The sequence below is a fragment of the Chelmon rostratus genome, chromosome 2 (genome assembly GCF_017976325.1).
Source record: "Chelmon rostratus isolate fCheRos1 chromosome 2, fCheRos1.pri, whole genome shotgun sequence".
NCBI classification, from domain to species: domain Eukaryota; kingdom Metazoa; phylum Chordata; class Actinopteri; order Chaetodontiformes; family Chaetodontidae; genus Chelmon; species Chelmon rostratus.
This window is the reverse complement of record NC_055659.1, coordinates 22,479,148-22,503,659: the sequence shown is the minus strand read 5'-3', so window position 1 is coordinate 22,503,659 and position 24,512 is coordinate 22,479,148. Positions and strand designations below refer to the sequence as shown.

General features: G+C 41.0%; 1 protein-coding gene across 2 annotated transcripts in view; it reads right to left on the bottom strand.

Annotated features, from left to right (window-relative positions):
• The window catches only part of slc2a9l2 (solute carrier family 2 member 9, like 2), a 94,879-nt gene that overhangs the window by 54,751 nt on the left and 15,616 nt on the right, over positions 1–24,512 (bottom strand). For both annotated transcript variants that reach the window (XM_041955272.1, XM_041955279.1), the window contains 3 exons: positions 20,218–20,342; positions 19,004–19,149; positions 5,585–5,717 (listed from right to left, as the gene is read on the bottom strand). In XM_041955272.1, coding sequence (XP_041811206.1) covers positions 5,585–5,717; positions 19,004–19,149; positions 20,218–20,342 — 404 coding nt within the window. The remainder of the gene's footprint in view (positions 1–5,584; positions 5,718–19,003; positions 19,150–20,217; positions 20,343–24,512) is intronic.

The following is a 24,512-nucleotide window of genomic DNA, read 5'->3' as shown; positions in this document are numbered from 1 at the left end:
GTCATTAGGATGCGGGAGTTGGATGGGACACAGGAGCCAGAAGGACCTGCAAACTAAAGCCAGGCCCAAGGACTCCAGGGTGGCATGGTGCAGCATTTGTAAAGCATGAAGACTGTGTGTGTGTGTGTGTGTGTGTGTGTGTGTGTGTGTGTGTGTGTGCGTGTGCGTGTGTGTGTTTGTGTGTGTGTGTGCAAGTGGATTCTGTTAAACTGAGAGCTTGATTTTTCACGATCGCACCATAAACTGAAACTCTTGTCTTTTGTCAGGTCATTTATATCAACGCAGCCCCAAGCCCATCACTTTTTGTTGTACAGTTTTTTGAAATATATTTCATTCACTTTCAAAACACCCAACAGCAAAGAAAAAGGGGAAATATGTAAGATTATATATTTGAAAAAAATGTACAGAAGCATAAGAAGAGAAGGAGAAGAAAGAAAAACACCCACCATGCTGTTACCGGAATAAGATGCCCACCATGAGGTCTTACCTCAACGTTATCATTATCCACATTAGCACATGTAAATGAGTATTCACGGGCCCGTCCATGCTGACAGAATGTATGGACACACTGGGTCAGTCGCTGTGAGTAGCATGACAGGATATTGATGTTTATATGACGGGGGTGGGACGTGCAACAGTGTCATTGTCCCCACGGAGGTAACCCATTTTGTTTTCCTCTCAGGAGCACGGTGGTCACTGTACACTGTACAACAAAGATGCTATGTCTGCTTGAGAAAGGATTCAACAAGATCAGTGTGGGAACAGAGCCCCTTTTTGAAACAGGTGTTCGGTCTGAAGGTCTGAAAGGGGCAGACTAGATGGGTGATGTGGGTTTTGCTTGAAGTTAAAGGATACGATGGTGTTATTCTACTTCTCTTATTGTCATTGCATAGTAAGTCTCTCATTGGTTCCTGCTGATGATGCAAATCTTTAAACACGGGTCATCTATCGCTTCTTGTTTGAAAAGTAATTTCCTAAAACAAGTGGGCACTGTAGTTTTGAGTTAATGTTACTCGAACAGGAATAAATAACGTATTGTTGAGGACTATTTTCAGATGCGGATTAATACACTTAATTAATACACTTTCTGCGCTGTTAAATTGTTCTGCATCAGTACAGTGTATTTGGGATGGACTAAACGTAAACATTGCCCATGTTCTTTGTAATGCAGGAACATGTCAAATAGTGGTATGATGTGGTTTATTTCTGTGTTTTTAATAGCGATAAATCGTGTGGATCTGTATCACAGCCAATCCAGGCATATTTTAAAGGAGTGATATCAACTAAAATAAAGCTAATCAAAACCATCATCTGATCCTTTCTTGCCGCCATTTCACTCGGCATGACAGCCAAGAATTAGAGAGAATAGCTGTTGTCTGGTTAACGCGCCGTCTGTGCAGCTGAAGACAATTTGTAAGGGAAGACCCTCCACTGTGTAGCAATCTGCTCCAGTCGTTCCTACGACTCCAACAGAGCGATGCCTCCTCTCTTCAGGAGACCCGTTCTCCCAGTAAATACTTCATTTATATCTTTTCAATAATTCAAGAGGAGGAACTTAAAATTTGTCAACCAGGACCCTCAGTATTTGGATCAAGTAGTTGAATTTTCCTTCAGTTATTTCAATGTCTCAAAATATAAAAGTACCAGATCGGACTCGCTATCAGCAAAAAGAACCCGGATCAGGAAACAGGGCCAAGAGATTTGATCTGGATGTCTTGGTTTTAGTCGTTTTTGGACAGAAATTGAGCTCTGTGACACAGAGGAATGAGCTAAATCAGGTCCACTAACAATACTTGTTTGTTGGATCTTTCTTTTTGATTTTGGTCCTTTAATGGGACTCACTTATAACTTATTCAGAGGGAGTCTCATATGTCTGAAATAATACCGAAACTGCAAGCCAAAAAGTAATAACTGCTGGATTCAACCTCACGCCTGACTGTAAGTCAGAGACCAGTGACCTTGGCTTCCTGCCTTCAGCCAACGCAACAACTAAAGCGAGAGGAGAAGAGAAAAAGATAAGGAAGGAGCACATGCTGTAATGCATGATGAGTTAGGATTGGATTGGTGTGTTGAGAAGGCGAGACCTAATGCCATATTCTTAAGTTTGCAGTCTTGGCACGGAAAAAGTCAATTTGTGCTTTGTATTCAAGTGAAGGCAGTCCTAAAATTAAACACAGTCTGGCAATCGCACTGACAGCCTTTAGTATCCAAAACCACCTCATCTTCAACCTCTGCAACCTTTAAATGGAGGGCAGGACCACTGCAGATGCGACATGACAAGAGAGGATACGGGGTGCAAGAGAACATGCTGTTCCCGTCCGACACTGCGTGATGATGATCGGACACTACAGGGCCACCCCTCAAGATTTGAGTGTGCTGACAACAATTCTCCAGCCGCAGCGCTGTAACACAAGCCAGCAGCATCGATCTGCAGCGCTGTTCAGCCTCATGCCAGCAAAATGTTGGCTGGCAGTGGGGAGGATGTGCTTTCACCAACCACTCATGTCTCCCTCGAGGAGCTTTCCACACAGTCAGCCTCAACCACAAATTAACACGATACAGTTGCTTTAGCAGATAAACAGATTCCAAACTCAGCACAGCAACTTTTTAATTGTTGACAGAAGACTTTTGTTATTGTCGTTTGATCTGCAAAGTTCTCCACTTCTCTTTTTGTCTTTGTGAGCTAAAAAGAGGAAAGAAAATTCCTGGATTCCAATTTGTTGAACAGACTCAAGGTCGGAATTATTTATTTGGTGAGAGCGGCTATAAACAAAGGCAGATGGTAAAACGAGAAAGCGAGCAAAAAACAAAAGTGCTCCATCAAGAGAGGCACAAGAGCGGTCCTTGAATTCCAATCGACAGAAGTTTAAAGATTACCTGCACGGCACAAAGTTAGAATAAGTTTTTAATGAGACACCATTACAGGTATTTATCATAGGAAGCATTAATAAGCAAAAAATAATGTGCAAAACATCTTCCCATGACATCTTCCCACTCCCATCTTCTGTATTTGCAGTGGCATGCTAAATTTGTATCTCTCTTCAGAAACATCCAGTATGCTCAAATCTGCCTTATGGGGGACACCTGTGGTGTAAGCATCATGCATAACTCTTGATACCTTATTATGTTTCCATCAGATATTGTTAATTGGTTATTCCCTCCAAATGAACGAGAGAAGTGAAGAGATGCCTCCAAGGTATCATAATGTCTCACATACGTGCAGTGGTGACAATTTCAGCAATTATAAGTTAACGTCATGAAATCAAGTCTTCAGTATTTCCCATTCGTGTTAATGTTGAGTCTATCTCATATGTGTGCTGTATTTGTATGTAAACCCTTCAATTCACTTGTTCAAATGTGTTTTATCGTGACTTTTACCATGTATCAACATCAACAGTCCTATCAAGTCCTCTGACACCGGAACTTTTGCACGACCCTGAGTTCAGAGGAAACGAACGGGCCGTGTCATTTCACAAAGAACGCAGGGAATCAAACCTTCGGAGAATCCCCATCTATAATGTATGGATGCAGACATCAAAGAGCTCAAATCACCCCAGAGACAAAACCGATCAAAGTCGCAACTGACGCCACTTTTTTTATTAACGCAAGCAGTTTGCTAAGCCTCTGCCCCATGCTGTTTCTTCTCACGTCACAGCATTTTAACATTAAACAGAATCATACTATAGCTGCTCCTGTGAAGTCTCTGCGGTGAAAGGCTGATTGGATGGGGCTCTCAATTCCTAGAGAGTTGAGAGCTCATACATTATGGTTAAGGTACTCATAATAAAAGCAATTAAAATGATTTGGTTTGGGAAAGATTGTGGACACAGTATATACAGTAAATATAGTAAATCATGAATAAGGTATTGTTGTCTGTATGCAGATTTCTATTTGCTTTGCTGAATGACGCCGCTTTCATCTGATGAATGAAAGTGGGCAGTGACTTGACTGTGACATTACTGTGATGAGCAACTGCAAACTGAGATGTGTTGCAAAATGGGTTTCTGTCTTTATTTTATTTCTTTGAAGTGAGAACTCAAAATTAAAGCATCACATCAAATAACACAGGAGTTTAGCAGTAAATTACTGAACAACTATGTTCACTAAAGTCTATTCATTGCTTCATTTTCAAATATTCTCAATGATCATTTCATCAGTACTATACAAATACAAATGAGAAACAATTTGGAAATTTCTGATGGGATATAGTCTGTGACAGATATGGATATTCCACAGGATAAAAGACAAAACCTCCCCAAAGCTGAAAGGGAGGTGCACAAGGAGAGATAAGGCATGAATGAGGCAAAGATGCTGTGTGAGGGGAATTTGATTAAAGGCACAGTCTTTCAGTGAGTCATAACTCAAATATTAACACACCGACATGACACATATTGCTATCATTTAGTGTGACGAACACCTCCCGAGGATATCATTATCTCTGCTGCTCATCACGGATATATGTCCATAAATCCACTTACAAATCATAGGCAGAAGACGCCTCGGAACAGCTTTTCTCAACATTGAATTAATCAATCAGGTGGTGCAGTCTGAACAGCCACTGGAACATTGGTAACAGCTTCAGATACTTTTAATAATGCTATTTGCCAAAATGTACACAAATCTTGGCTTAGAAACAGGTGTCAAAAGAGAATGCCTAGCTGAGATTACAGCAGCCCATTTGAGGAGCTTTTAAGGGGTCTTGCCCTCCTGATGGCTTTCATCACGTTGGTTCCCAAATAGGTGTTAAAGGTTGGCGTTTGTAATCAGACCACCAAAAACACTTTTTGACTCTATTTATAAAACAACGACAAAACCTGTTTCCATGATTTTAGTTTAGTTAGTTTTAAGAAAGACTTGAAACGTTGTGGACCTTCCCATCTAGAGTTTTGCACACTAGAAACTGAGCCAAAGCGATGGTAATTTGTGCAGTGGTGCAGTGTGACTGTGTGGATGTGATAGTTGTAAAGATCAGAGCGCTGCTCTTGAGATATAACATGCACAAATGTATTTGAGACATTAAAGCCTATAGTGCAGCAGCCTGTGTGCATTCTGCAGATGTGTTGGGTGAGACAGTTGGCTTATGTTTCTGTTATCCCACTTCTACAGCAAAATTAGCGTGTATATGCAGGGTTGTTTTTTCTACTCCTTTCCCAATGCCAGAGGATGAGTTTGCCTCTCTGGGGGGTCTTTTTGTGTTTTTTTTGTTTGTTTTTTTTTCCTCTGGTGTGTCAGAAACCAGCATGGGGGCCTGCGACAATATTATGGTAGTAACTTCTGTATATGTTTAATGATACGATGATGAGATGCAAACAAGCTGAAAATTCAGTTTGATACCAGGCAATATTTATGTACTAACATCTAGAATTTATGCGTGTCATCATCGCACCAGAAAATTAACCTGTCCACCCGAGTATCATGTTTCCATCGATGCTGATTGGACCAGGAGCCGATGGACACCTGTGACCATTGCAGCCATTTGACCACTGAATGAATGCTCAGTGTACCCGTTCCCACTGAAGGCAAAAGCCAGATGTTAGTTGGTGTTTTTTGTCCAGTGTAAAAGAGGTTTTAGTGCATGTAGTACCTCTTTCCGCTCCGGCCGCATCCCTCCGCTCCATCAGAAGGTAGCGAGGACTCTCGGGGAGGAAGGGCAGCACACACAGCTGCAGAATTGCCGGCAATGCCAGGAAAGCAAACAGGTAGTTCCACCTGGACTCCTGCAGTCAAAAACATCAGCACACAGGCCACATCAGCGCTTTAGACATGGATGAACTACTCCATACCACACTTAGAAGCACTGTATCATGCTCCATGCAATAAGCACATGCACATCATTTTCTCATTAAGAATTTCTGTAAGCAGCGATGATCATCACTTAAATGTGACACAGCAATGAGCTAATGTGCTTGTAGGAAATAGGATATAGGCTTAGACCAAGCATGTCAAACTCATTCCATAAAGGGCCGTGTGGCAAAAACCTGCAGCCACACGGCCCTTTATGGAATGAGTTTGACATGCCTGGCTTAGACAATGTCGAGTATCTTCAAATGATGCATTTCTTCTGCTGCAAATAAGTGATAATAGACTCAGACTTAGCTAGAGCTAAGCTAGAGCTAGCTCAGCATTCAACACAGTATGCACTGCTGGGTATGGAAGTGGTGAAATTGTGAAATGTCAAGAAATTTAAAGGAACATGGGAAATAAAATTACAAATGAATTGACAGCAGCAAAACTGTGGTTACAGTTTTGCATCCGTATCCCAACAAATAACAAAGGCACTAAATCATGATTTTTGTTAGGCAGCTATGGTACCTAACGTACTTCATTATGTTTGTACACGGGGCTCAAACAGATGTTTGCTAAGCGGCACCTCCATCTTGTCGTGGAAGTGACTTTTGTCCGAACATCCTCAAATTCATGAATGCAGGAAACTGCGTCTTTTGTTTGGAGTGAATATTGACTGCTTGGATGCAGAGAAGACAAATAGCTGAGCACAAGTGCATTTGATGGGATGTCGTTAGACATCTTGGTTGTCTCAGTTCCATTACACTGTGATTTCTTCACAAAATGCCTCAGACGCTAAATATTTATCCCAGCCTGGTAGATTTATGGAAACGGGTATTAAACAGGGTCTTTTGTAAGGAGTGCTTTGCAACAACAACAGCATAGAGTACTTGTGTCATTCAAGATGACTTAAATTATCATTACTCAAAATGTTAATGTTTTCTTGGAAATGGCCTCGTGCTGAATATTTTGCATATTTCATTTGATACAAAATATTCCTTGAATACATTAAAAAAAATCTGACAGCCAGTGTAGTCATCATCATCCTCCTGGGCTTATTACTGAAACTGAGTGTGAGGACCAGCCTGTGCTGATGAAGGATGAGGTCACTGACCTGACATCACACAGTCGCCGCTAATGGTGCATCACACACCATAAAGGATCTCTGACCTATGCACTGCAGCGACACACTGTCATGCTGTATGTGCACGCGTCACGAAGGCAGACTGAGCGGGATTCGTCTGTTGCAGTTTGTATACACAGCGTTGAAAGCTGGCTCAGCAGCTCCTCTTGGATGTGTGCTACTTACGGTCTGGCACCTGGCCGCCACATTTTTATAATGTCCAGCCCTCACACCCTGAACACTGTTATTGGCTGGGAGCTACACATCCAAAGGTTGACGCTCTGTCCGGCAGGCAGAGGGCGGGGTCTCTGCAATTACAGCCCCCCCCACACACACACACACATTTGTAGTGGGTCATAAGTGATGACTGAGGGGGATCATTTTGGTGTGAGTCTACACACCGTTTTCTAGGACAATCCCACACATTCTGAATATAAGACGACAGGCTGCACAGCCCCATCTATCTGGCAGATCTGTGCTCCATGTGGGACAGTCGTAGTTATGCAGTGAATGTGGAAAGAAGGTGCCCTTTGGAGAGAAAATGTCAGCTCTCAACTCAAAAGATGTCTGTTGGGGATTTAGTTGCCTAACCTTTACTAAGAGGGAATAAAACTTATCAGACTGTAAAACTTTTAAAAATGTAAATTGAATGACTCTGATGTGTTCAGCCTAAGCTGAATATTAAGTGCACATTCACGGGTCACATAGGTAGTCTGCAGCCCAAAATGTCACTACACTATAAGCAGTGTATGTGCTGTACAATATATGTACCCTCCAACATTGTGGAAAAAAGATTTTAGCCTGTAAGGTTTATATGGAACATAGCAAACAGTAGCTTATTACAGACACAGAGCAACACTGTTGTTTATTTGGAATCATGTTTCTGTACCTTTGACAAGCTGAAGCTCAATTTTTATTCTCTTTAAGCTCTGTTCTTGGTCTCTACTGTCATGTCTCATCGTGTCTGTTGATGTGTTTTGTTCACTAGCGTCATGTCTCGTCTTGCACTTCCTGTTTTATTGTGAAACCTAATTCTCCTCTCATTTCAGACCCTTGACTGTCTGATTGTCTACCACGTCCTAATTGTTTCCACCTGTTCCTTGTTACCTCGTGTCTATATAGTCCGCGTCTCCCTGTGTCCTATGCCAGATTGTGTTGTGCCATGTTGTGAACCAGCCTTCCTAGCTCTGAAAAGATCCTTGGTTCCTTGTTTTGCATTGTTAAGATACATGAGTAGTCCTAGAGACCCTTTTTGCTTTTGTTAGTAATTTGAGTTTCTTTCCTTTTTGCCAAGATCCTTGCGCCTTTTGTTTGTGACTTTTTTATCTACAATTTTGAAAGTTTTTTTGAGAGTTTTGTTTCTTTGTTTGTCAAGAACCTAGCGCCTTTTGTTTGTACTTTGTTTGCCTTGCATTTCTAGTTTTGTATTGAGATATCCTGAACACTTTTTGTCAGTAAACCCTACTGGCACTCTAAGTCCTGAACCCTTGCGCCTGTGTGCTTGTCATCTACCAACTCCTGAGGGAACTATCTGACTCTGCTTAATGCTCCACTATGTTCACCATCTAGCCGCTAACATTGTCTGTCTGATGTTTGATCTTTTTGGGTCCCTTTGAACAGCCAAACATAACAGAGCCAATATGCCACTAATGTGCATGCTAATGAGCAACTCGTTAATGGTGAATATGTGTACTTTAAAATAAAGTGTTAACTGGTGTTTTTATTTGTGTCCTCAACAATGGCTATTCTAACATAGAAAAAAAACAGTATAATTCAAACAAATATATAAACAGTTTTGGCCCTAAAAGAAGAACAAGTGATCAAAACTTCCATTTAGTTGTCTCCATAGGGTTGCAAGACCGGGGGAACACTTTTTGTAACCATCTTTTTTGAATACCCTCCATACTATGTTCAGCTGATATTCAGTGATCCAATTCCATTTTAAGGATAGCTTTGTAAAAATCCACACACTTGTTAATTCCAGATTTTTATGGGCACAGGAGCCAGTTTCCATTTAAATCTGCGCAGATTTTAATGCCAAGCTTCCAGTTTATTTTACCGATGCCTGGTGATGTCTTATATTCTGTTGATAAGAGGTATTTTGTCTCTTTCTGCTCTTTGAGTTGTCAGTCTGGTTGAGCCATTGTACAACGTGATTTTTTTTTTCTTTGCAAACCCTTCATACAAAATAAAATCTCTAAAATGTAAAGTGGAGTTTCTAAAATGTAAAAGCATAAAATACCTTTCAAAGATACAGAGCAGTCCTCTCAGCCATTGATTGTTCCAAGTCAAGCTTATTGTGGCAGACGAGTCCAACAATTAAGGATCCTACATCCTAAGAATTATTCTCCCATAATCTGAACAGGTTGCTTCATGCTTGCTGCTGATCTCAAAAGAAATGCAGTAAAATCTTTGAGTTGTTATGGCTAGGAAATGTGTAATGAATCAGCACATTGAATAGAAGCTTCTGGACACATTCAAGAAGAAAATATATTCAATCTACATTTATAATTTATTCAATAAGTGCTTCAATAAGAAGGTAAAGGAAGAAGAGAAGCCATACTGAAGTGGGTGAATCATTACCCAGTTATCTTGTGCAACACTGTTCGAGTTTTGAGCTTAATTATCTTTCTCAGTAAGGCTCTTCAGACATATTTCTTGGAACTTTCAAAAACGGAGGATATATTCCTTTTTGCCTCTGACTGATAAAAAAAGAGCTTGTCTACGCTGCTAAAAGGTCGGCTCTTCTCTATGATCTTCCTCGCAATAAATCCTGACTGCACGCTGCGCAAATTATTAACGCTGAGCTATCTCATCCCAGCTGGAGATGAGGGTGGGCAATTTAATTCCTGTTCTACGAGCATTGATTTCTGGGGTTGGTACGATACACATATGATAAGAAATCTTTTTTTTTTCCCTCTGTACCTGGTCTGATATAACACGGGTCGCTCATGTTGACTCCACTTGGAAACTGATTCATTCTATTCTAACATCATCATCTAACTACTCTGACAGTCAGGCATGTGCGTAAAGAATGATTGATTAACGAGGTTTTCAGCATGCAGATGTAAAGTACACGGAGAGCACTGGCAGAGGGCGGGCTGTCAAAATCCAACATTCACAAACAACACCTACAGTAATCATCAGGTTAGACTGTTGCTATTAGGAATGCACATAGAAAACCATGGTTGACTTGGCAAATGCAAGGTAAATGGAAAATAAGCACTTGTAGCTGCAGAAAAAGGTCACGGAAAGTGTAACTTGTGACAGGCACACATGTACTTCTCTGCTTCATGCACACACACACACACACACACACACAAAACACACAAATGCATGCCTTATGGTGTGTACCAATAGATGTTTTTAAGTGGGCCAAGCTCAGTGAGCCAGGCTGTGTCTCCCCTGTGGGCACTGATCATCCCTAGTGATAAAACAAATCAAAGCTCTGAAAGCCCTGCTATGACTTGGAGTAATATTCATTTACAGTAAACTAAACAAAGGAGACAAATCGTTATTGCTGTGTTCCAAGAGCTCTGCAGTTTTTCCTCTCAATTATCTCCTCTGAGAACGCAGAGGCTGCAGGGCGTAAAAAATGGGATTGTACAAAAGCAGAGCATGAAACACAACTTTGTGGTCTTGGAGCCAAGAGAACGAAACAGACGCCTCGGGTACCGTTGCAGGAGGACCATCACAAAGCCAGAGAGGGGGTTAGTGTGAGCTGGTAACGTCTCAGACAGAGGTAATGGAAATGTCAGGTGGTCCACATCTGTGATGTATCCAACTATACAAGCTAGTAATATCTGTGTTGGGTCAGTCTTAATTACTTTACTTTTCCAGACCATTTCCCAGGTGAGAAATGATCCTGCGCCATGCTAATCTTTACTAAGTTCAGCACAGGCAGTAATAGTGAATTGCAAATCACCATTTCCACAGTGGGTGGTGAAATTTAATTTGCTGTCACTCACTGTCAGCTGGATGGAGACTAATGAATGATGGATAACAGGGTGCATTAACAGGACGACCTTTGAGTTTACCTGAGTTTATATCTAAATGTTTTTTTTAAATGTTATCCTGGAAGACCAATTAAGTGTTAAGCAAATAAGAATTTTTCTATCAATCCAGCAATGCATGAAGCATGCCAAATGATTGAAAACGTAAAAGTATAAAAATGCATCAGATAGCAATTCCTAACTCAGTGAGGGGAAGGAGCAGTTATTGCCTTTACACTTTTTTAGCCATGTCTCAGTAGGCTGCCCATTACCTGAAAGATAAACATTTCTCTGGAGTTATTGCATGTCTGTAAATATGGTAAACACAACGCCCCTTCCACATTTGATTCTCACAAAATGAAAACCTTGTTGGTAAAAACCTCACGTCAGCAGACGCTGAGCCTGTGGAATTCTATAGAGGTGGAGATCTGCCAGGATCAGAACAAGCCCATCATCCCTCTGCCTGTAGCTGTTTGGAATGAATGTCACCTCCTCTGAGAGCCCATTTCTCTGACGTCGTCGCCGTCAGAAGAGCAAATTGACAGTTGGCCCTTGCAGGTGTGTGCAGTCCCATTCTTAAGATTTTAAAGCGCTCCTTCTTTTTGGAACTGATATTTCACTGGGATTCACACCTTATAGGAAGGGTTAATATGGTGCACTAATGTACCCAAAGCGGTTTAGCATATGAAATGACAAGGTGAAAACAATGTGACAGTGTGCAAGGAGTCACTTGACTCTGCAGCTCCCTTCAACTCTATGAAGCAGCAAGTTTAAGCTCCTTGTTTAGCTGTTCGATCCACAACTTTTCTGCTCAGGTTCAAATATCACTGTACACTGCCTGCTCAGCACTAGACAGACAGACACAGGTAGCAACTAGCTGGTGAACTAGTTTAATATTTAGCTGCTAAAGAGCCAGAGCTTAAAGGGAATGAATATTGGGCTCCACTCATCAAGACAGACACGTGACTGCAAATGAAGGATAATATTAATTCATAACTGCTGGATGTGTAAATAAGCAAATGATGATATGTCAATGCGTCAAAAAAATCAGTTACAACTTTTTATTATATATTATGTGACTGTGTAAAACAGTGACTTTTATATTTCCTTTTTTCTAAATTCTAAGTACCTTTACAATTAAGAGCCATGTTGCAAAAACACTGAATGCTAAACTACCCTTGTCGTGCTGCTGTTTCTTGTGTGTGAATATACAGAAAATTGTATGCTGTACTGTTAAATTGCAGGCTGAAAGCATACACATAGACAGTACCTAAAGGCACATATCAAAGTCATTTAGAATACCACACTACTCTGCTCTCAGACACAGTGTGACACCCATCTAAGATGAATTGCACTACCGTGACAATCCCCAAATACAACAATCCATCGATGCTTTTGTGCATTTACACAACCCTCTGAAGCCGAAGGCAGGGTGATGGAGGAGATGGAATATAGATACGTGCACATTAAGGCCACTGATCTGACCTCTGACCTCAATGGTGTAAGCTGCGTTTGAAGACTGCTGATGAGTTCACTGTCTCAGGAGAGTTCAGGGACCGACTGGCTAAAAGCCTGTTCCTGCAGTGCTGGAATAAACATGTGTCCCTGCTGGGAGAAGGTCAGTGGCTAAGCATGAAGGTTAGAATAATTATCATTTGTCAAAGCTTATCACCATTTTGCACCCCATGACAAGTGGCATATTATGTCGGCTTCGATTAACAGAGGCCTCCACCGAGAGGAAACCTGTTTGAGTCTCATTATCAAATGCCACCAAATTATCATCGGATATGTCACATATGTCTGTGATGCCCTTGTCAAATGACAAGGAAACAGGCTGTCCTGAAGCGTGTCACAGAGGTGACATGAATACATAACAATGGCTGCATCAAGACACGCAACTCCATATGATATTTATAAAGGTGGTCTGCAGGTCGAAATGATAGATGGGACAAAACCGATACTTATACATTAAAAATGAGTGCCTGCTTGCTCGAAGCTCGGACATGATGCCCATGTGTAAATGTCAGTGCAAAGTGACAGTGGAAGAAAATAGGAGAGAAAAACATAGTCAAATCCTCTGAAAATAAAGCCAAGGGATTCACAGCTCCAGGCAGACATCAGGGTCCAAACAGTATTGATTTCTTCCTTCACTTTACTTGAGAGTTCAAGCGAAAATACACATTGATTTAGGGTGGAATACATTTTGTAAAAAAAAAAAAAACGTAATTTTTGAGGGGTGAAACATCAAAGTCAAGTGGTTTAAAAGGTGGCATTCGAGGCTTATGGAAATCATGTAAAAAGGAGCTTCATCCAGTATTCACTAGCTTAGAAATACATTTGCTGCTCTTAAATCGTCATTGTTGGAATGAAAGCAAATGCACTGCTGGAAATATGAAATCCTGTGTTATGCACATTGCGCCACAAGAGTGTAAGCCCCAAACAAAACGACACGCGGCTTCCATCTCGTTGTTTGTGGCTTTGAAGTCTGTTATCATATGCAAACAATTTCCCAGACAAATACAGATGCTGTACAGTCCCATGCCATCTCATTGCAGCAGGTATGCAGAAATAGCTGTTGCTGTGGTTAATGTACTGGTGCGCCGTTCTAAATCCCACTCACACAACTCACCAATGCACAGTCAAGACGCACATATCCACTCACCACAAAGGTGTTCTGTCCATGGGTTTTTTTTGGAAACAGCTGTCCAATCTGAATTTGGGTGTTTCAGTGAACGGCGAAAACACAAACATATGTCGCTGTTTTTTCTGATTGTGTCATTTATTTATCTTAAACTTATCTTGAAAATCAGTACATTCAATGTCTTGGGTTTAACAGGAATAATTAGCTCCCAGTCACTTTACTTGTATCTTAGTTCTCACTAGCCACTATCACCACTGTTCACATGATTTTAAACACTACAATACAGTTTTAGTGCAGAACTAACTGTTGTCCAATACAATGTGGTGTATGGATCAGTATACATGCATTTGGCCTGACCCTAGAGAACAGCAACAGGAATGCAAGGTCATCATCGGATAATAATTATTTTTTTTATGCCACAAATCACAAACCACACACTTTCCAAACACACACAACAGCCAAACGCTAGAACTGCAGGCTTTAAATTTGGAAAGCAATTTAAGAGTGAATGCATTCAGCTATTAATTTTTTAATGCAGTGCCAAGAATGAGCAGTTAGCTAAAGTCAACACAGTCAGAGTGTGCCAGGAGGAGGGCGCTTTATATCGCTGGCTTTCTGTTCACATTACATGACTAAATGTGGCTTTCAAAGCATATGTGCCTTCAGCTAATATCTGTTTTCAGGCCTAAAGATAAACTGAAAATTGAGCACATGAATCATAATCAGTGTACAGATGAAGACTGGATCTCATGAAAATCTTGAAAATGCCTCAGCAGTGGGCAGTCGACACATTTAACTTGTGTACGGTGGAGACTAAGGTGGGGTGGGGTCCTCCAGAGCAGTGTTTCCCAAACTTTTTACAGTCCCGTACTCTTCAGTCATTTAACTTACCTCAAGCTACATACCCCCACACCCCAATGTATGAATAGCCTATGTATAAAATCCACACAGGGTGTGCTTGAGAGGATGCACACAGTCTCTGCCATTTTTGGCTGAATTTGAGTTTCAGTCATTGATTTCCGCACACAGTCTGTGTCTGTATTTTGTCTTCATGCTTGTCAGAGCCGAGAACCCACTGTCACATAAGTTTGTGGTGGCAAAGGGCATCAAAGTGTTGACATCGCGTTTGGCCAGTGCTATCCCGAAATCTGACAGAGGCTTCTGATTGAATTCAGTTTTGAAGGATCCACTTGTTGCAAAATCAATGAGGCTGTCCTGCTCAGATGGCAGTAAGGTAGCAGCCACGGTAGAAAATAGATAACAAATCCAACTGTCTGACTCGTTAGTTTCTAAGTGCCTGTGCAGTTGTGCAGCCAGCCCACCCAGGTGTGTTAATGTTGTCGTTGACATTATGTGCCACATCAAGTTCATTTGCACATAACGATGATGCAAAGAATTTTGTTTTGTTGTCATTCAGTTCATTCAAGTGAGAAAAATGTCCCCATGATAAGATAAACTCCTCATCATGCAAATGGTCCAACAGGTGGAAACTATGGTCAGTAGAGGAAATTTAAAGCTCATCTTTCAGATCAAAGAAACATGTTAGTGCCTGATAACCATCGCAAGTCCATCAGCATGTGGTGCTAGCAGAGTAACAGGAACACAAGGACTCAGATCCAAATGCAGATGACTAAAGCAGAGCTGAGGCAGTTCAATTATTCATTGCACAAAATGAACGTGCAAAGGCTTACGGGATGGTGAGGCAGGCAAGGGTCAAAACCAGAGGAGGTAGCCCAGAGAGGCAAACAAATCCGACAAGGAGCAGGCAAGAATCAAAAGTCCAGAAATCAGGCAAAAGATCAGACGTAGGGAGGTAGGGAAGACAGAAATAGGGAACCAAGACATGATGCACACGGACAAACAACATAATACTCTGACAAAGAAGAAATAAAGTAGAGCGGTATATGGTGTGGAGTGGGCAGAGTGGTCCAGGTATGGCTTGGGAGGAGCGAGCGGGGAATGGAAACAGGGACCGAGAACTGGACTGGTGATGAGAGAGAGGTTGAGCAGGGGAACTGAGGATCAGATTGTGGCAGCCTAAAAACATTGATGGTTGCTGCAACCAAAACTGACTGAATTTTTTTTTTTTTTTCGTGTACCCAGTTTGGGGGATACAGTGCTCTCGGGTGAACAAAGTGTGACCAAGAATTCCTCCTGATATCTTAATGAAACAAGGAGCAGACGGAGCCGTCAAATACTGTGCCGAGTGAAAACGTGAGGTTATTACTCAAGTGGCTGAGGAAGGCATGCCATTGATTTGTGTTGTCGGGCAACCTGCACAATTCATTTGCCCTGCAAAAGAGTGATGGGAAATCATTAAGTGTGAGCAGAGGAATCCCAGCTCTCCAGAGCGTGCTCAAGCTTGGACGTTTACTGTGACGGACGTAAGCTGGAGTTGAGGTCTGCCATTCATATGAGGCTTCATCAGGTCTGCAGACAGATCAGATCACACTGAGGCTGTTATCTTCTCTCTCTGGACATTTTGGTCCTGGTTTTCAGCTGTGGTATTTTTCCAAATGATCCTATGATTTTATTGTATTCTAGTGAGAAGCGTATGAGGGACAGGTATCATCTGCACACATTGCTACTTTTGAGTCTATGTCATTAATTAAAAGTCCATGTATGTTATTGTTGTTTTGTATCTTTGACCCAAATTTTATAGCTAAAATAAAAAAAGGGGATGTGGAGTAGCCCTGTTACAGGCCCCTTTGGAAATATCCTGTTTCTGAGAATTCAACATTAGTTACTATTTCACATTTACAATTATGTGAGGATTTCATCTAATTAGTTATTGATGGACCAAAATAATAATGCAAACATGCACAGGAGGTAGAGGAGGAATTTATGATGCTAGATGACACCGTTTTTATACAACATTTAGCAAGACATTTGTATATTGTCAGTTGTGGCCCTGTGTTAAAATAGCCGTTCTGGTTCAGATGCTGAATCTTTTTTCTCCATCTATGCACTTTTAAAACATGGCAACATAGGACCTTTTGTGTCGTGGTGAAAGGTCTGATACAATTCAGTTGGTATTGCGTCCAGCCCTGGCCTTTTAAAAGCTTTGAAAGAGTTGAGTGCCAGTGACACTGCAGACCTTCACATGAAGATTTTTCTTTAGCTGATAAGTGGAGTCAGATTGTTGGAACAAAAGCTTCTTAATTGGTTTTCAAAAGTGGAACAAGAGGATTTTGAAATGAAAATATTTTAGGAACACATGTATGTCATCTCTTGTAAAATCCTCGAGGTCGGTGAAAACAGTATCATTCATGAAGAATGAGTCCATGAAGACTTTATTACATCATTGCTGTTATTCCATCCATTCTTCTTTATTTTTAAAGAACATTTCGAAAAGGCTTGACTTTTCTTTCTGAATACGTTTCTAGATGTTTTTCCTTCTATAGAATTCATATCCGTAAGCGTAGATAGCTGTTCAATTTGTTGCACTACAAACTGTTGCTCTCCTTTAGAAAGATGTTCTTGTACCTTTACCTTGGATGGTAAGGTTTGACTGACCCACAAAGGTTGATATTCCACAAACTCCCCAGCAGTTTACAAAAATAATGAACTTCTTCATAAGTTGTGTTCATGTCACATTTTGCGATGAAAATACTGTACATAAGCTCGAGTTTCAGTCTTAAGCTGTATTAACTCAAGGCCAAATTGATGTGTTGCAGTTCCTTGACGTTGTCAGGAAGGGGGGAACTTAGGGGGAACTATGAGGGGAACTATGGGTCGAACCCAGATGCAGACACAGTGGGGACGTAGATTCCAATATAAACGAATTTATTAAACACAAAGAACAAAGATAACACCGGATTAACACGCAACACAACTGAGTTAGAGACAAGACTATGGGAACACCGGAAACTCACTAACACACTACACGGCAAGACTAAAGACAAAGACAAGACTATGAGTGAAATATCAATGACTTAAAGTAAACAGAAAACGTAGGAGGAAGAAACAAATGACGGTGAAGGACCTTGAACTTAACTGGCAAAACTACAGAAACAAAATCACGCCTGAAAACTCAGGGGAACATAATCACTATGCAGAGTCACAAAAGAAACAGAGATTACTACAATAATAAACAGAAAATCGGCTATCAAGCGAAAACCTACGAAACAAAACTAGGCTATGGAAAATACAATAAACGGAAACTCACTCAGGACATGACACAGACATAAACTCAGACACATAAAGGGATAACACAGACTTGAACGGAAACACGAACATGAACTAAGAAAACTCTACGATGAACACATACACGAAACACAACTCAGACATAACAAAGGAATCACTACAACAAACACTCACTAGGTTAGGACTATAACTAAAGCTGAAATCTTGGCAGTGGCTGTGGCTATAACTATGATTAAACTAAATACGACAAGGTAACATAAAGGCAAGGTAACGCAGACCACACTAAAGAAACACGCTTACTAAAACTGGTAACAAGAGACGATGACAAAACTAGAAACAAACTTACATGGAACACGACGCAGACATGACAAAGAAATCACACGACAAACACTTACTATGGCAATTACTATTTCTGTGGCTGTGGCTGAGGCAGACGGAAAGGGGACAAGACACTATGGTAGCACTGACGACGACCCGACAAGGACAAAGGGAAGACACGGACTTAAATACATTAGGGAGGAACACTAATGACGCACAGGTGAAACACATCAGACAATCACACAGGAGGGAAAACACAGGAAGTAAAGTAAACCAAAGACACATAACAAGAACCTTCAAAATAAAACAGGATGTAACAAAAACCAGGCAAAGAGAACACACAATGGGAAACTTTACAAAACACAAACACGATGAGGCAAGACAATACAAAAACTCTTACATAAAACATGGCAAGACTGAGACAACACTAACTAAATAAGGCAATGATGAGGATCAAACAAGGAAAACTAAACAAAACCGGCGTGCATAGCACGGGTCATGACAGACGTGTGAACTTCTCTTCTGTACAAGAAGTACATTGATTGCAGTGTCTTTAAATGAGCCTCCACACAAAATATTTTATGGCACAGTTGAAATATTTACACCCAACAGACACTGAATGTGTTCAGAAACCCCAATATGACATGTGTTGCACCTCTGACCACACCCAGCAAGCATACTAAGCATCGCATTGTGTTGAAAAATGTTTCAGGTGGGGATTCAGTCTGCAGCAAGGTATTTATTTCTGCTAGACGGTGGCATCCAACGGCGGAATGGTTTCAACATCAAAACATCTGAAGACTTATCATAAATCTTCTGTGTATGTTTTTCTTCTCTGTGCAGAGTCGGGCGGAAAAATTGACTCTGCAGCAGGAGATATCTGGTACTGCAACTAGTGGACTCCCACTATTAAACTTCATAATCATCATCAAGTATATAGGTAACATCACAAATACTGCTTCCATTTTTTTACAGTCTACATTCTCTAACAACACTGACCTGACCCAGCAGCTCAGGCAGGCCCATCACTTGTCCTGTGAACACTCCCAGGCAGATCAGGATGGAGTTGAACTGGCCAATGGAACCTCTGATATGTCTTGGCGTAATCTCTCCCAGGTACATGGGAAGCACGCTGAGAGCGATACCTGTCAGAAAAAAAAACAATATATAAACATCTTGCAATGGACAGGAAAAAAAGACAGATTCATGTTTAATGTGATATTTAACTGGTCTCAGTGCTCCAAATTATAGAGGAAATGCACTGACATGACAGAGTGGAAAAACAAAACAATTGGCTGCCATGCATGGGTGCAGCTGTGACACCAGGAGAAAGTACCCCTCCATGTGCCTTTTATCTTTAGCCTTCAGCTGTCAGCAAGCCTAAATGGTTTCTGAATCTCTATCTCCATCTGTATCATTTTCCCACAGAAACACACAAGCACAGACAAACCAACAGCCTAAAACCTGCACTGATGCAACATTTGAGAAGTGTCTTGAGCGGTGTGGTAAAGTTATGGGCACATAGATGACCTGTGCATTGCAGTGGTAGACCATTCAATCCTCACTCAGCTTCTTGCACAAATCAATTGCAGTGCATGTAATAAAAAGTTACCATCAAAATTAAGTTCACATCAACAGGAGGTAGGCAGCACACTGTCTGGAGTTAACTGTTAATCAGACTTGCTAAACAAGTGCACTTAAGGTCAAACTGCTGCCTGACGATTACGCTCTAATCTGCCTAAAATGTGGGCGTGCAGGTAGCATAACCCCCAATGACAGGGATGAATGAGCACTGATGTCAAGTTCTTCCTCCATGACTGAAGACGTGCATTCAGGAGGGAAAGCTAGACCTGTAATCAAAGCCTTGTTGCCTATTTATCATCAGTGCATTCATGTTTGTCAGTGAACTATCCTTGGTATCCGTCAATTCCCACAGATGTTTCTTTTAGGTGTGGTTACGAGTCCATATTAATCTTTAGGGTTGGCACCTTTTTCTGTTCGCTTGGAAATGAATTTAAGCTTTTGATCTGATTTAAAGCTGCAGATGAAAAATGAACTTTTTTTATATGCAGTTGACAGCGCCTCTCTGAGGCAGTATCGAGCAACTCAGGGGAATTTGTGTACAGTAGTGTAGTGAATTCAGTTTTAGGGCAACAACATGTTGATTCGTATAATCCTATGTAATATATTAGAAGAATAAGAGAAACACTTACCAGAGTCAAACCCTATTATGATCCGGCCAATGATGAGCATCTCAAAGGATTTGGCCGTCTCACCCAGGGACAGCACCAGAGCAGCTATTACAGCAAAGCTGTTATTCAGCAGCAAGGTTCCCTTTCTGAAGTCAAGAAGACAACATGGTTGAAAAAGAGAGACAACTTGAGCAAAAACCTTGAACTATATAGACATGCACTATTAATTTAATATGAATCAAAATGTAATTCATTCACTTCAATTCTATTTGGCAAAATGAGCACAATGATTTCTTTTTCTGATACAACAAAATAAAATAGCAAAAAGAATCAGGGCTATCTAATCCTGAAACATTTCAAGTGCTTTCAGGAGCAAAAGCTAGCAGAGGTGAGAATGTTCTAAATTGCTTTTATAAAAAGGAATAATCAAGAGTGGCATTCATGGCTTCGAGAGGTTAAAGAGTGGATGTATGCTATTCGTCAGGGCCACCAAAGCAGAAAAATCAATATCGATTTTCCAAAGGAGGCTGCTCACGACCGGTCAGAGCTTCATGTGGCTTTATGTCTGAGGAAAAGAGATTAGGGCACGATCAATTCAGCATTATCCCTATATATTTAGACTGAAAGATGCTTTATGTCTTAAAAATGGAGAAAATAATGACAAGTGTCTACACATATAAATATGACTCAGGTCAGTAGTATTATACCAAATGAATTATGATGTGGGTGCGATGTCACCCTCAGTGCACTGTTACTGTGTCATGGGTCCATCGTGTCATCGCCTTCTCCTCACTTTCAACAACTGAAGTGTGTAAGTTAGTGATAAATAGACTTTCCTCGTATGTCCTGTTTCACAACGTGAACACATAATGGACATAGCTAAACTGCACAGTGCCTTTTCACCTACTAAACCAAAGACTTTAGCATTGATGCTGCTACAACATCAGTCATATCAGAACTGTATGTGTTCATTGAAAGAAGAGCAAAAAACGACACTGAAGGCCTTTCTTGATGGTAAAGATGTTTCTCGTGATCTGATTGGTTGCGTTTAGCCCATGATAGATGTGACAGACAGATAGGTCACCCAATCACCTGTATTATATACAGTATATATAAGTATTACACATAATACACAAGTATTTTTTGAAAGTTCCTGCCCTTTTCCAAGGACGACTTCTCTTATGGTTCTGGGCACATTAGGTTATGAAATACCATAAAACATAAAAAGAACAGCTCTCGCCAAGTACGACTGAATTCCCTTCATTTGAATGAAAGACACACTGAAAAGTGTTGGATCATTCGCAAACATATCAACACTACTAAATTACCCCTCAAAACCTCTCAAGGGGTATGACAACCATCTTGCTTGTTGACAGAAGATCTCTTTACTCCTTCAGATGATTTCAGAATGGTCAATAATTAATCAAAATGACAAGTTTTATGTGCACATACACAGAGAGGTTTATTTTGCAGATGTCTGGTGCTGGTTGCATGAAATGCAGTCAGTGAATACTGTGTGTAATTGTTTGACAGTGCATAACATCACTCCAGTTAGAGAGTGCAGATGAAACAGATGCTTCCTTCAGATGTCTGTAATGAGAGTCACCAGAGTGAAGGAAAGCCCTGCAGTACACTAACTGTTACTGTCGCGGATTAAAGAGTTGGTAGAAATCCCTCATTCATCTTTACTCTGTCTCGCTGGCATTAATGCTAAAATAGGAATGGAACTTTTTTTGCTTTCTGGGTCTATACTGATGGCACATCACCACAATCAACACAACCATTCTTTGCTTTGAAAAGAAATCTAACAAAACTCTACTGGGTAAAGAATTACAGGCATGAAGCAAGCAGGGTTTTAAACACTGACTTATTTTCAGCGTTTACACATTGTTGTGCGAGATAGTTCAACATCGCAGTTAAAAAAAATACTTTCTACCGTCTTTTTTTTTGACCAGTTGGCCACAGTGGAAGAAATACTTTCCTTTCAAATCGCTCCATGTGCCCTCATCTGCTCATATATATTCAAGTCTTCTCTCTGACGTCTGAATTTCAACCTTTCTAAGACATTCTGCAAAACTACCATCTGGCCCTCAGAAGTCTCGCAGAGAATAATGGAGGGAGAATGACTAATACGTCTCAGCCTAATCAACACAGTGAGGATCGGCACTGAGAAATCCAAGGTGAATCTTAAGGTCACCTTCATTTTCACAAATGACTCTGAATGAAAGCTTCATAAGCCTTTCCCTGCTAGGAGAGTGACAACCTCATCATTAGTGGATAATAGATTCTTTTGAACATATATTATTTCAGAGCACTGAGGTGATTTTGTCAGTGCGGGAGTCTGTCCCTGGGGGGTAGAAGGGCGTACAGATCTGCAGCCCTGCGCCAAGGAGGTGAAACAAAGCCGGGCCCAAACCCGAGAAACTCATCACACTGGCAGCGAGATTGATCTCACAGTGGAAAATGACTTGTCAAACCACTGCTGCACAGTCTCAAGCAAATAATTACAATTTATTACATTTATGTACTTGGAAAAGATGCAATAAACACCATGTAGCCTCACACTAGGTTTCACACCAGGTCCACTGCAGCAGTTGGTAAGATAGGAAGCGAAGTGTAGTTCATTATTATGAGCACAATATACTCAGTGATCCCAAGAGTATGTACGTGCAGAATAGGGTAAATCCAGGAAATGGGAGCAAGTACAAGATGCCCAAATTTTCCTCTTTCTTGGATTCATGAGTTGTGATTCACCACATGAGCAAATGTTACGTTCCCGAAAAATAATTATCATGTACGCTAAAGAAACTCAGGACTAACATTTGTGTTATCTGAGTCAGACTTATTTTGTCAGGAAATAATACATAAATTAACAACCTTGAAGTGAGTCACCGCAGTCACCTCCCTCTTCCCCATGCCCACACATTTCCTCGCCGTCATTGCCATTCCCTGTCCATCCGCCCTCAGCTGACCCAGTCACCTGACACTCACATCCAGCCCCTCCTTTCTGCCCTACACTTATCTGACCTTTCTCACCTGTTTCCACTTCCCACTTCAGCCCTACAGGAAATACACCAGCCCATTTTCCTCACTGAGTGAACAGATCATCAAAGTTGCCATGTGCTTTGTACTTTTACGCTCAAGCCATCATAACCTGAACCTTATTCTGACCCTGTACTTGAACCTGAACCTGCCTGCCTGCCTGCCTACCTGCGCTTGAACATACCTGTTGTTACTTTCATTATGGCAATAATTCACTGAACAGTACAGGACAGGTTCAAAAGCAAACAACCTCACAGGTGTCATCAGCTGTTGATTGAAATGTTGCTAAACTCTCACTGATGCACATAAAAATCAAGGACAAATTCAGACATCTTTCATGTGAAACGGAAAACAGAAATGTACTCAGGTGGGAGCCCACTACTCATAGTAAGAAGTTGATTGAGAAAATAGGTTTTCAGGGTGTTTTTTAAAAAAAAAAATCCTTAATTACAAATCGAAAAAGAAAGGAAGGATCCACCGAGAGGCGAGGAGAAAAAGAAGGCCACTGAAATCAGTTCCTAAATGATTTAAAACAAGACATTTACAGAAATTACTGAGTCATTGATTCATCTTTTAGTTCAGTTAATTGGATCAGCTTCGTCCTAACAGTCTCAACAAACAATGAACGATTTTTTTTGTGAACAGCTACTTTATTGATTTACATAGTCTCTTTCCACATGTATCTCCTCCTGTAGCTGGCAGGGCCAACAACCTACTGTTGTTCTGTAGTAGAAACCGAAGGTAAATCCATAAAATTAAATTACCTCAATCCCAATGGGGATCCATTGAGAGAAGTATCTCTGGCTCGTGCTGTGCTGTATAACAGTAAGTGCCTATGCACACTGTGAACTCCTACAGTTCCTGCACTGAGCTGATGGTCACGGACATTGATTTAGAGACTGTCAGAGAGAGGAGGAAGGTGCAGAAGGTATGGAGGGTAATAAAAGAAAGTTAGAACCGAGCGCCTGACAAAGAAAACAGCAAGAATATCGCCGTACTGTCTCCTAAGCTCCAAAAGAGGGAGCATTGAATTTCAAGCCAGGCAATGAAAAATGCATGTGTAGTGTGTCATATAGTGGGATGAAGATAAATCTGGCCATGGTTTTGTACCAAGCCAGGAGGAGCTAAAGTGAAACAGCACAGTGTTTCTCCTGGATTACAGCTGTGTCAGCGTGTGTTTGTATATGATGGAAATATATGTACACACACACACTTGAAATTAAGTATTCAACACACCAACAATTTTTTCATGAAACAAATTTCCAGGGGAGCTA